The sequence below is a fragment of the Panthera pardus genome, unplaced genomic scaffold (genome assembly GCF_024362965.1).
Source record: "Panthera pardus isolate Hobbes unplaced genomic scaffold, ASM2436296v1 HiC_scaffold_12, whole genome shotgun sequence".
NCBI classification, from domain to species: Eukaryota; Metazoa; Chordata; class Mammalia; order Carnivora; family Felidae; genus Panthera; species Panthera pardus.
This window is the reverse complement of record NW_026526677.1, coordinates 19611791-19624673: the sequence shown is the minus strand read 5'-3', so window position 1 is coordinate 19624673 and position 12883 is coordinate 19611791. Positions and strand designations below refer to the sequence as shown.

Here is a 12883-nt window from a genome sequence, read left to right as displayed (position 1 = left end):
ATGTATTCTTAGCTCTTATCTCATGTTGATCAGTCTTAAATCCAGTGAAGGACTCGTTTATTTTTACTTCGTCACCTGTCTTTGAGAACAAGACTTAACTCACTTGATCTTTATAGTCCCTTTGCCGTGCGTGACAAGATTTTCATTCTCTAAAAGAATGACTGGCACCTCCAATGACACCAGCCGGGGTGAAGTAATCACCGGGCAGAAGACACTGTGGGTTCTGTTTGGTTCTAGTTGTGTCAAGTGATGCCATGCTTTCCTTCTAGGGAAAAAGCGTGACTACCAGAGTCTGGGATGGCCCAGCCCGGACGAGTGCCTCAAACTCCGCTGGGTAGAGCTGACTGCCATCGTGAGCACCTGGCTCGCGGTTTCTTCAAAAAACATTGAGTGAGTATCTTAAACTGCTTCATCCTTCAAGGCGTTTGTGTGCCAGTGAACCCACTGAGCCTCCGTTGACTACAGGGGTGCCCTTCTTTGTCAGCAACTATTTGAAGAGTAGTCCTTTTTAGGGTTGGTGGTTCTGAGGAGCACTGTTGCTGACCACAGGCCACAGATGGACTCAGCCCATTTTGCTGAGACAGTGAACATGCCCTCTCTTCTTAGTGCCTTCATCCGTACTTTGTAAGCCCCCCAGAAGTTTTTATGACTTACTTAGGTTGAGTTGAAGACTGGATCCCTCTTTTATAGAAAACCCTGTGTTCTCTCACTGACATAATGCACTTAAAGAGGGAGCCAGAGCACATCCAGATTTACAAACACCTACCAAGACACTAGCTGAACAAGGTTGCCTCTCTGATAACTGCTTTTGCCTCCTTGAATGCTCATTCTCTTTTGCTGGCCCTTTTCCTACCGTTTAAGTGTTGGAGTTCCCCAACATTTGCCTCTAAGCCTTCTTTTCTTAGAACCTCTCCTGGTCAGACTGACGTACTCACAGAACTTCTGTCACCACCAATATATTGACCGCTCTTGAATTGGAATATCCAGACCCGATTTTTCTTCACATTCCTCAATCCATAGGAATTTACCCAGTTGTCTACCTGTCCCCTCTGCCTAGATACCTCTGAGACACCACAAGCTTAAGAAAACCAAACTCATAATTTTCTTGTCCACTCTCCTTGCAAAAAACCATTGTTCTGTGTGTTTTCTGTTTCTTATTCTTAGTAAATAGCTCCAGCAGTGCTTAAGCCAGAAACCTGGGAGTCATCCTTAACCATTCCTCTCCCTTCACCCTCGGATCCAGTCTATTACCCATTCTTACCACTTTCACCTTCTGAGTATTTTTCAAAGCCATCAGCTTTTCTCTGTCTCCATTGCTGCCCCTTTAAACGAGATCACTGTCATCTCCACTTGGATTCACTCAGTAGCCTACTAGCTGGTCTTTGGGCTTTATTCACTCTTGACTCTGTTCAGCCCCTTCTCTCTACGGGAATCTGTACAGAATCCTTCCTCAAAGACAAGTCAAATAATTCTTAAAATGCTCTAGTAACTTCTTATTGCTCTTTACCATTCTTTGCAAAGCCCTTGGTGATCTGCTGCTACATGTCTTTCCATCCTCAACTCCACCCTCCCTCTTGTCAGGCCCTTCACACATGGTGTCCCTTTGCATGTGGTGATGTTCTCACCACCTTCTTCCTGCATGATTCGTTCACACTCATCCTCCTGGCCTTGACTTAAATCTTCCTCAGGGAATCTTGCACTAACCAGCTCCTTCCTCCATCAGCAGAGAAGAAATTATAACCCCCTGTTGCATACTGACACTGTACCATGTTTTCATCTTCTGTAACATCTGTAATAATTCAGTCACTCGTGAGACCACGAACACCATAACAACAGAGATTGGGTATGTCTTGTCAATTATTATAGCTCTGATGTGTGACATGTAGTAGACCCTGAATAAATAATGAGTGAGTGTTTGCCTAATATGTATTAAACCTTTTAAATAGCTAGAAATAAAATTTTGGAATGCCAACTTGCCATATCAGCATATACATGATAACGTATAACATTTAGCCTGTTAGGAAAATGACCACTTTGGGACTACAAAGGGAGGTACATCTTGTGCATTTATACATTGAACGGTTATATCTGTGTAAAATTTACTATCTGAACTTTAGGTAACTTTTTCTGTGGGATATGCTTCTGTGCATAAAGAGAAAATAAAAGGAACCACTTGCGGGCAATTGTCGCTGTCTATATCCTAAAAAAAGAAATCCCAGAATAAAACCTGTCTGGTTTAAAACTTCCCCAGGAAAAAAAGTGGCCAATGGTGGTGACCAAACCAGACGCTATGGTCCCTAGAAAGGACCCAGCTTGAGTAGATCGGGAAATCAACGGAGTTTAGGACTCAGATTCCAGCACTGCTCCTATTGCCGAGCACTGGAGTCCAAGCACCTGTAAAATGAGAGATCAGACTTCTGAGGTCTCTTCAGTCTGAGATTCTGTGGTTCCAGAAAGTCCGGGTAACACATTGAAGTTACAATCAGCTGATTAATATTCTTGCTCCCCACCCACTCAGATTTTCCCTGGCTAATGTGGTAATCTCCCTTTTTCAGCATCACAGAACACATAGACTTTGCCACTCCGATACAGCAGCCAGCGATGGAGCCTCTTTGCAATGGCAATCTTCCTACGAGCATGCACACCCTGGACCACTTGCAGGGGGTCTCCAACCGGGCCAGCCTGCACTACACGGGTGAGAGCCAGTTAACAGAGGTGAGTGCTCAGCTCTCTTCAGCCCATCTGTAGTTTTTGGCCCCACAATTACGATAGCAGAAAACTCAGTGGCCAGGCCATATTTTTTTGCCTTTTTTTAGCCGGCTGTCATCTGGGTGGCTTTAGGCCATGCCTGATTTCTTTCAGGCCCTGGAATTGAGCTAATACCTTTTTTTTAATGACCAGGAGACGTTAATTCTGATTTATTCTTCGAGGTAGGAAACATTCGGCTTGCCACCAGAGAGAGGCTTTTGTAAGAAATGTTAAGGTCAGCTTATTCTCCTGCTGGCATTCTCAAGAAGGAAAGGAAGGCGAGTACAGCTATCATATACCTAGCAAACAGTACACCAAGAAGAGAAATTGGAGAAACATAGCACAAATGTCCAAGAATAGAGGATTTGTTAAAGAAATGTTATATAGATATAAGATAGTATACAGTGGAGCTGCCAAGAAAAATGTAGAAATACGTTTACTGGCATGAAGAAATCTCCAGACTATGTGACAATGTGGATGGCAATGTACAGTATGACCCTATATTCTGTGAGAGATGTAATATGTGCATACACATGTTATTTCAGAAAAATATCTGAAAGATACATATAAAGATATTAAGGGGCACCTGGGTGGCTCAGTCGGTTGGGCGTCCGACTTCAGCTCAGGTCATGATCTCATGGCTTGTGAGTTCAAGCCCCGCGTCGGGCTCTATGCTGACAGCTCCGAGCCTGGAGCCTGCTTCAGATTCTGTGTCTCCCTCCCTCTCTGCCCCTCCCCTGCTCATGCTCTATCTCTTGCTGTCTCAAAAATAAATAAAAATATTTTTAAAAATTTTTTAAAAAAAGATACTAACAGTGGTTGCCCCTGGGTGACAGAATTATAGACAGTTTTTTTCTTTATTTACTGTTTTCCAGCGTTGCTGTAATGAATGTGCTGTACATGTCTGTAGTTTCTGTTAAGTGGGAGGGGAATAAGGAACAGTACAGTGGTTTACACATGTCTTCCATAAAATGCCTTACCAGCAGGGCCGCAGCGTGTACCCCAGAGCAACAGTTTGGTTTCGTGCTGTAGTGCCCAACTCAGCATCAGCAGTATCACCTCGATCCTGCTCCTTTTCGTTGCTGTAACCTGCCATTTTCCCCTACACCAGGTATTGCAAAATCTTGGCAAAGACCAATATCCACAGCAGTCACTTGAACAAATCGGCACCCGAATTGCCAAAGTTTTGGAAAAGGTAAGTCACCCTGTAGGAAAGCTGGAAACTGCTGCCCACCTTCTAACTTTCCTAGATTATTTGTCACCAAGTGGCTCTAACCTCTTCTGTTAGTTACCCAGCACTTACCAGCTAAAGGGACAACGTGAAATAATCCCACACCGAATGTTTCCATTACTTTTTCCATCACTTGGTTGGTACTCTTTTTTGCTGCTTTGCTTACCTTCTGTGGTGAAGCCTACCTTATCCGTTTTGTCTCCTTTACTCCAGCATGGGTACATAGAGGTGGTGGTACTGGGAGCCATGGAATCTCGGTAGATGATATAAGTCAGGTGTTCTTCTGGTGGTGAAGAATATTTGGCATTCCAGATTGTGGATGGGAAACACAACTTTAAATATCTTCTTCTCTTGAAATCATGAAACAAAATATCTGCAAAACTACATTTTCATAGTGCCTGCAGAATATATAACAGAGTTTCTAAGACCATTCATCTGTTTTTGTGTGATATTTATGTGAAGAGTTTTTTTAAATTAAAATTAATTACTTTGTGGTTAGGTGTCTCTCCATATAATGTTAAAGTGGTAGTATAGTGATTGAGAGAATCAACCCCGCTTCCAGCATGACACTGAAGTATGGTAGGAATAGGGCAATCGCGTCAGTTTTAAAGAGAGGAAATGGGAAAGGCATTGCAGTCGCTGTTCCCTCTCGATTCTGAAATCCACCTGGCCATATGTCACCAGTTCCCCTGATTACATGCATTACAAGGAATATTCCTTGATTATGACCCATTTTGGTTTTCTGGGTTTCGTTCCCTAATCTCTTTCTCAGCTCTTGACCCTTCTCTCTGAGCAGCGTGTCCTTTTCCATAAGGAAGGCCTCTGTTTGCAGCCGAAGAGCAATGTCGGCTTGCTTCCCCCCATCTTTCTCCCTCTTAGTCCAGACTGGCACAACGCCTTTAAAACAACTTTGTAGACCTTCACATTGTAAGTCACTCCATCACACAGAACCCACACTTCAAATCTCTTCAAGAAGTTCCTGTCTACCTTGAATATGAGCCCAGGACATAAATACTCTTAAGACTTCTAGACGCCTTTTGTCCGAGAGAGTCTTCTGAGGCTTACATCTAGACTTAACATCCTTCTGAGGCAGGAGTAACAGAGGGTCCTACTGCCATGCTTTTGATTTGAGCTTGACCCTGAGGCCATAGTTTCACTGGTAACATTCTGGATTTTTAATTATTTATTTTTTTTAGGTTCTTTAAAACCTCATGCTGATTGGAGAAGCTGGCAATTGAGAAAGTTTCATTTTCTAACCCTGCAAGTCCCAGCATGAAAGCATTTTTTTCTAAATTCTGCTTGAAAACTGTACTGTTTCTTGTTTAAGTTCTCTCTTTTAATATCTTACTATAGAGGATTTTTCAAAAACTCTTTGTCCTTTTCGGTATTATTCTTGGAAGTCTTCCTAGCCAGATCCACAACTCTGTGAGGTATTTTATTTATATTCCAAGAAACAGCCTCACCATTTGTTTTGCCAGTAGATGAGCCTACCCCTTCTCCAGCCTCCAACAGCGATGGCCTCCATGCTTGTCCAGTCTCACTGCTGCGCTAAGCAGGCGTACTCAACCCATTCCAGAGCTAATGCCATAGGCTCCGAGTTTCTGTTATGGCAACACTCCATTCTGGATACCAGGCACTATTTCAGTTACCCATTTCTACCTCAGAGACCACCCCAAAATCTACTGGCTTTAAACAAAACTTATTTGCTCACGATTGTGTAGTCTGAGCTGGACTCAGCTGGGCATTTCTTCCGGTCTCACTTGGAGTCCTTCACGCAACTGCAAGACATGTGGAAACTCATCTGGGGCTGGCCACCAGAAGGTTCTACTCATGTGTCTGATCCATCAGCTGGAGTGGTTGGAATAGCTGGGGCACAGTCTCTCCAGCTGGGTAGATGGGCCTTTTTGCAAGGGGGCTCAGCACTCCACAAGGCTGAGAGCAGACGCACACAGGCCTCTTAGAGCCTGTGCAGGGAAACAGAACTGCTGTGGCACCACTTCTTTCCAAGCAGGTGTAGGGCCTGCTCAAAATCAAAGGCAGGGGAACGTCCTCCCTCTGCTAGCAGTGACAGAGAGCACACAGCCTGCCTTTAAAGCACCATGGGTCCCTCCAGAGGAGCAACGAGACTGACAGCATCTCCCCAGGGATGGTAGAATCCAGAAGCCAGTGTAACAACATGTTTAAAACTAGAAGGAAAAAACTGCAAGCCTTGAATTTTATACCAGCGAAAACATCCTTCCGATATTAAGGAAGAAACGGAAGAGACAAAAACTCAGAGAATTTGGCACCAGTGGGCCTGCACTGAAATAATAATTAAAGAAAGTTCTCAGGAAAATATCCCAGTTAGAAATATCGACATGCAAGAAGGAAGGAAGAACACCAGGACGGTAGCTGCACAAAATAATAACCCCAAAACCCTGAGGCGCTTTACTTTTCTATATAACTAAAATCCATGGTAACAATAACAAATTATGGGAGCGATGGAAATGGAGTTTAAATGTTCTAAGGTTTAATTGGTATCAGCCAAGTACTAAAAGTAATAATTTGCATTGGTCTGTGATAAGTAAGAATGCAGTTTTAGGCTCTAGGCTAACTACTAACAGTGGTTTGGAAATGTAATTTAATAGATGGGAAATAGAATAATAGAAAACATTTGATTAATCTATAGAAAGTCAGAAAAGGAGAGGCACATAAAAGTAGACACAAATGGTAAAATAGTATAGACCCAAGTATATCCGTAGTTGGGCAAAAAAGATTATATAATTTGAGCATTTAGTATGGAATGGTTTTTTTTAATCCAGCTATATACAGCTTATAAGAGAAGCACTTTAAATATTAGGTACAAAAGTGATGAAGTGTAAAGATGGAAAATAATATACCATGCAAACAAAAAAAAAAGCTAAAAGATAGGTGATATAGCTGCCCTCTTATCAGAAAAAATAGTATGGGGTGCCTTGGCGGCTCAGTTGGTTGAACATCCAACTTCAGCTCAGGTCATTATCTTGCATTTGTGAGTTTGAACCCCACATTGGGCTCTGTGCTCACAGCTCACAGCCTAGAGCTTTGGATTCTGTGTCTCCCTCTCTCTCTGTACCTGCCCTGCTCACACACTGCCTCTCTCTCTCAAAAACTAAAACTTTAAAAAAAAATTGGGGGTTTTAAATGAGAAGAAAAAAATCAAGTTTGAAGCAGGAAGCACTACTAGCATTAGAAGGCCTAAAATGAGGGACGCCTGGGTCGATCAGTTGGTTAGGCACCTGACTTCAGCTCAGGTCATGATCTCATGGTTTGTGAGTTTGAGCCCTGCATCGGCCTCTGTGCTGACAGCCTGGAGCCTGCTTCGGATTCTGTGTCTCCTTCTCTCTCTGCCCCTCCCCCACTTGCACTCTGTTTCTCTCTCTCTCTCTCAAAAGTAAATAAACATTTAGAAAAGAAAGGCCTAAAATGAAAAAGATCAGTAATGACAAATGTTGAAGATGGTATAGAGCAACCAGAACTCTCTTATGTTGCTCATTAGAATATAACATAGTACAGTCATTTTCAAGATCATTTGGTAGTCTGTTAAAAAGTTAAGCATATATGATCCAGGAACTTTACCACTAGATGTTTATTAAAGAAACATGAATGTATATGTCCACAAAATGCTTGTTAAAAAACATTCACAGTAGATTTATTCATAACAGCCAAAAAACAATGATGTGCCAACCAATAGAATGGATGAACAATGGTGTATTTACACAGTGGATTATAATTATACTAATGGATTCATCAAGAAAGATCCAGCATCCATATTGATGAATCTCAAATTCATTTTATGCTAATAAAAGAAATTGGACACAAAAAAAGTGCATAGTGTATGATCCCAACTATATGAAATTCTAGAACAGGCAAAACTCACCTATGGTGATAAAAATAAGATCAGTGGTGGCTTTGTGGGGGAAGGGGATGACTGAGAAGCAGCTTGAAAGGACTTTCTGTAGTGTTGGAAATTTTCTCTGTGTTTAGTAGTCAAAAATGAACGTTTTACTTAAGATCTGAGCATTTCTCTCTATGTAAATAAAATCTATTTTTAAAAATGAAGGTTAAATAAAGATTTTAGACCACCAGAAACTGAGAGATGTACGTTACCAACAGACTTGCACTAAAACTCACTAAAGGAATTTCTTCAGGCAGAAAGAAAACTATCCCAGATGCAAACAGGAAAGAACAAAGAGCAAGAGAAAGTGTAAATATTAAATACAAATGGGTATGACTGTACAAAATAATAACAGTAGTATCTTCCGATAGGAAACTATAACATTGTTAGTCGTGTACCTCCAGAGTGAGCCCTCCCTTAGGCCAGGGACCATTCTCTGCCCACCACCCTTTCCTGCCAGGTGACAGTTCAGATGCAAGGGAACAAGTCAAATGATGTATTGTGGGAATTATCCTGGCTTAGATGTCCCAAATTCCATATGAAAACCAGTATCTTTTGTGATAGCCCCTTGAACACAGAGTCCTGGAAAGGGCATAGCTATTTATAAGAACCACGGCACTCGGAAGCTCCAAACTGGCTTTCCATGAGGTGTTTATAGTTTATTTCCAGTCCTCCTAGTCCACATACAATTTACCAACTGAGGTCATTTTTACTAAAAGCTATCTTGCCTGGTAATGGCTAACATTCCCCCTTTATTAGGTTTTCAGGGAAATAGAGCTAGAAGGTTGATCTAGTAACCACTTCCATTGTGGGCTCACAGACCAACGTCCATGACCTTGAGTTACTAACTTAAATAAAATAACTCTCAGACTTTAGGGTACATTAGAATCACCTCATTGCTGAGCTTCCTGATTTAGTGGGACTAGGATCGCCTGAGGATGTACATTTCTAGAAAGCTCCTGGGTGATACTCCTGGTATGAATATCACATTTTGAAACCACTGCCTTAGAAAATGGCAGCGATGACAAAGCAGAATGCCCCTTTTCTATTTATCATTCACAGAAGAACAAGCATCTCCATATCCTCTTTGCTTTAACTTTTAGAATAGTCATTATCCTTTGTTATTTCTTCAAAAGCCCATCTATACTGGTCCCCTTAGGGAGTTAGTTTACATTGCCATTAGTTACCACTGAGTGTTAGCAGATGACATAGGTCAGTCCCCATTTTAGAATTAAATCTGTATGCACTTTCACAACTCTCGGAACACTGCCCCAGGTTGTAGCCGAGGTCGCTCCCACTGTGATACTCAGAAGCCTCTGCCACCCCAGATGTACACCACGCAGCTGCCATTGCCAGTGCAGCCAGTTTGTGTGCCAGGTTGCCACATAGCCCTTTCCGACCTGTGCCCTGGTGCAGGGTAGTTCTCCCACTTATGTCCCCTGCTTCCCCAGCTAGGGGCCTGTGGCCGCCATGTCATGCTGATTAGATCTATGGAGAAGAGCCAACCCCACTGCTCCACCCTCATGTCTAGTCCAGCCCCAGTCACAAACACGGAGTCAAGCTCGTATCTCCTTCCCACCCCCTGCCAGGTATCAATGCCTAGTTTCACCTAGCTGCATCAACTACCCCAAGACAATGTCATTCTTGCCAGCCAGCCCACTTGCAGCTGTGCTTCTGTTCAGTTCCATTTCATGGACAGTGGGAAGGGGGGGGGGCAGTTTCTGTCAGCATAAGTTTGTCTCCAGCTTTTATCTAGTGCCACAAGGGAAAGATTTTTTTTTCAATGTCAATTTTTTTTTTTCTTTTCTTAAGTGGGCTCCACACAGGGCTTGAACTCACTGAGATCAAGACCTGAGCTGAGATCAGGAGTCAGACGCTTAACCGACTGAGCCACCCAGGCACCCCTCACAATATCAGACTTTTGCCATCAGACTCTGGGAAAGTTGGCCCCCACTGAGGCTTCAGTTTCATCTCAGGTTCATCTGCATCTCCCTGGACATTCTTTTATGTCACAGTGCCTTGGCCATATTGAACCAAGGATATGAAAGTCCATTCTGCAGTACCCACTGCCAGGGGATTTAGAGCCAGTTAGATAAATATTTTATGCCCGCACAACTCAATAGGGCACTTACGGTCTCGCCTTCACTCAGGAGGACAGAATAGGAAACCCAGTAAGCCAGCAGTGCAGCTCTTTGTGTGTTTTTCCGAGTCCCCATAGCTTTCTGGCAGCAGTCTCGGGGACAGTTATCTGCCCCTTCCCCTAGGTGATAGCTCAGGGATAAAGGATTAAGACCACATGAGTGAATATGGGAACAACTCTGGCTTAGAACTCTCAAGTTGCACATGGGAATCAGTATCTTTTGCAATAGTCTTGTGCACCTAGAGTCCAAGAGTTCCCACAAGGGACAAGAAACGACACACTCAGGAAAGGTCATAGTCCTCCCAGTCTGCTGCAGTTTAGTCAGTCATCTTTGCCATAACCATGTTGCCTGGTAACATGGCTGGCATTGTACCTTTATTAGGTGTCCAGGGGAACACAGCTAAAAGGTTAACATGAGATTAGTTTCCCATGAATACACATGGGCAGGGTGTTAGGTTTTAGCATTATCAGGAAAGTAGTAAAATTAAAGTAAGAATTTATATTTTTAGTCTGGGGTAATTCAAGATGCATAGTGCAATTTTTAGGCTAATTGTTAAAAGAACAGTTAAAGAATGTATAGTTAAGGAAAAATGGAACAATAAAAAACATTTGATCAATGAAGAAGCAAGAAAGGAAGACAAAAGGAATATAAAATAGAAATCTAGAATATGTAAAATGTAAAAATGCATAAAATAAAATGTAAATAGTAAAGTGATAAAGATAAGCCCAGTGTGTCAGTAATCATGGTAAGTACAAAAGGACTACGTATTCCAACTAGAGTACTAACATCAAACTGGGTTAAAATATTGAACGCGATTATGTGCTATTCACAAGTAGCACACTTTTTAAATATTTTTTATTTTATTTTTTAACAAGTAATATGCTTTAATATATGAAATGGTTGAAATTGAAAGATGGAAAAAAGATATACAAACACTACACAAAAAATGCTGGTATAACTACACTATCATCAGACAATGTGGAATTTAAGGCAAGAATCATTGCTACAGATAAAAACAATTCATAATGATAAAGTGGTCAGTCCACCAGGAATATAGAAAACTGTATGTGTAACCAGTAGCATAATTTCAAGTTATATAAAACAAGCATTAAACACTGGCAGATCTAAATGGAGAAACAGATGAGTCTACAATCATAACAGACTTCAACCTCCCTCTCAGTAGGTGGTAGAACTGAGTAGACAAAAAAAATTAAAAATATAGACCATCTTGCTAATAAACAAATTTGACCCAATATATTTATATAATTTATTTAATAAACAAATCTGAGCCAGTATAATATATATAATATATTTATATATTTATATTTAATTTACATTAAATTGTGACAGAATTCTCATTTTTTTAAATACTTATTTTGAGAGAGAGAGGGAGACTGGGGGAGAGGCAGAAAGAGAGAGAGAGAGAGAGAGAGAGAGAGAATCTCAAGCAGGCTCTACACTGTCAGCGCAGAGCCCAATGCAGGGCTTAAGGTCACAAACTGTGAGATCATGACCTGAGCCAAAATCAAGAGGCAGACACTTAACCAACTGAGCCACCCAGGCGCCCCAGAATTCTCATTTTAAAAAAATGCATGTGGACCAGGCACCTGGTTGGCTTAGTTGGTATAGAATGAGACTCTTGATCTCAGGTTCATGAGTTTCAGCCCCATATTGGGATGGAGCCAACTTAAAATAAATATTTAAAAAATGCATATGGATCATTTACCATGTTGGTCATAAGCTGAGTTATAAATTAAGCCTCAATTAAAATTTAAAATATTGAAATAATTTAGAGCATATTTTCTAAACATAATTGAATTAAGTTAAAAAAAAAATAAAGATCAGGGGCACCTGGGTGGCTCAGTTGGTTAAGTGTCCATTTAACTTTTTGGTTTCAGCTCAGGTCATAATCTCATAGTTTGTGGGTCAAGCCCCACATCAGGCACTGCACTGATGGTGTAGAGCCCGCCTGGGATTCTATCTCTCTTTGCTCGCTCTCTCTCTCTCTCTCTCTCTCTCAGTATAAACTAAAAAAACAAAGAAACAAACAAAAGAATAGATGGAAAATCCTCAGCTATTTTGGTGACATTAAGCAGTACACCTTTACATAACCCATGGGTCAGTGAAGAAAGCCCAAGCAAAATTAGAAAATGTTTTGAAATGAATGATAACAAAGCATATCAAAACTTGTGGGATGCAGCTAAAGCAGTGCTTGAGTGAAGTTTATAGCCCTTAAATGGATATATTAGTTAAAAAAATAAAAAAGACTGAAAATCAATGATCTATGTTTCTATCTCAGAAACAGAAAAAAGAAAAGAACAAGTTAAAACTACAGTGAGATATTTCTTGCCATGACATTGGCAGAAATCCAGAAGTTTGATAGACTCAATGAGACTGTGGGGAAATTGGTATGGCCATGCATACATTGCTGGTGGAAATGCAAAATGGAATAACCTTTATGGAGAGACAAATTGTATCTAGCAAAATTATACATTCATTTACCTATGTAGCCAGCTTTTGGGAATCTTTTCTAAAAGTACACTGGCAAAAAAAATGTATACAAAAATGCCTATGATAAGGCTCTTGATTATAGCCTGATTTGTAATAGCAGACTGGCAACACCCCAAATGCCCAGCAGAAGGAGACTGAATGAATAAAAAGTCCTCTGTGGATGTTTATTGGGTATGAACATCGACACAATGGAGTCTTCTACAGCTGTCAAAAATAATAAAGACAATTTCTTCCTTTCTTTCTTTCTTTTTCTTTCTTTCTTTCTTTCTTTCTTTCTTTCTTTCTTTCGAGGAAGAGAGAGCACGTGTATGCATGCAAAGCAGGAAAGGGCAGAGG

General features: G+C 41.2%; 1 protein-coding gene across 4 annotated transcripts in view; it reads left to right on the top strand.

The window, feature by feature from the left end:
- Window positions 1-12883, top strand: part of TTC17 (tetratricopeptide repeat domain 17) — a 125075-nt gene that overhangs the window by 92013 nt on the left and 20179 nt on the right. For all 4 annotated transcript variants that reach the window (XM_053899821.1, XM_053899820.1, XM_019470159.2 and 1 more), the window contains 3 exons: window positions 270-390; window positions 2556-2715; window positions 3860-3943. In XM_053899821.1, coding sequence (XP_053755796.1) covers window positions 270-390; window positions 2556-2715; window positions 3860-3943 — 365 coding nt within the window. The remainder of the gene's footprint in view (window positions 1-269; window positions 391-2555; window positions 2716-3859; window positions 3944-12883) is intronic.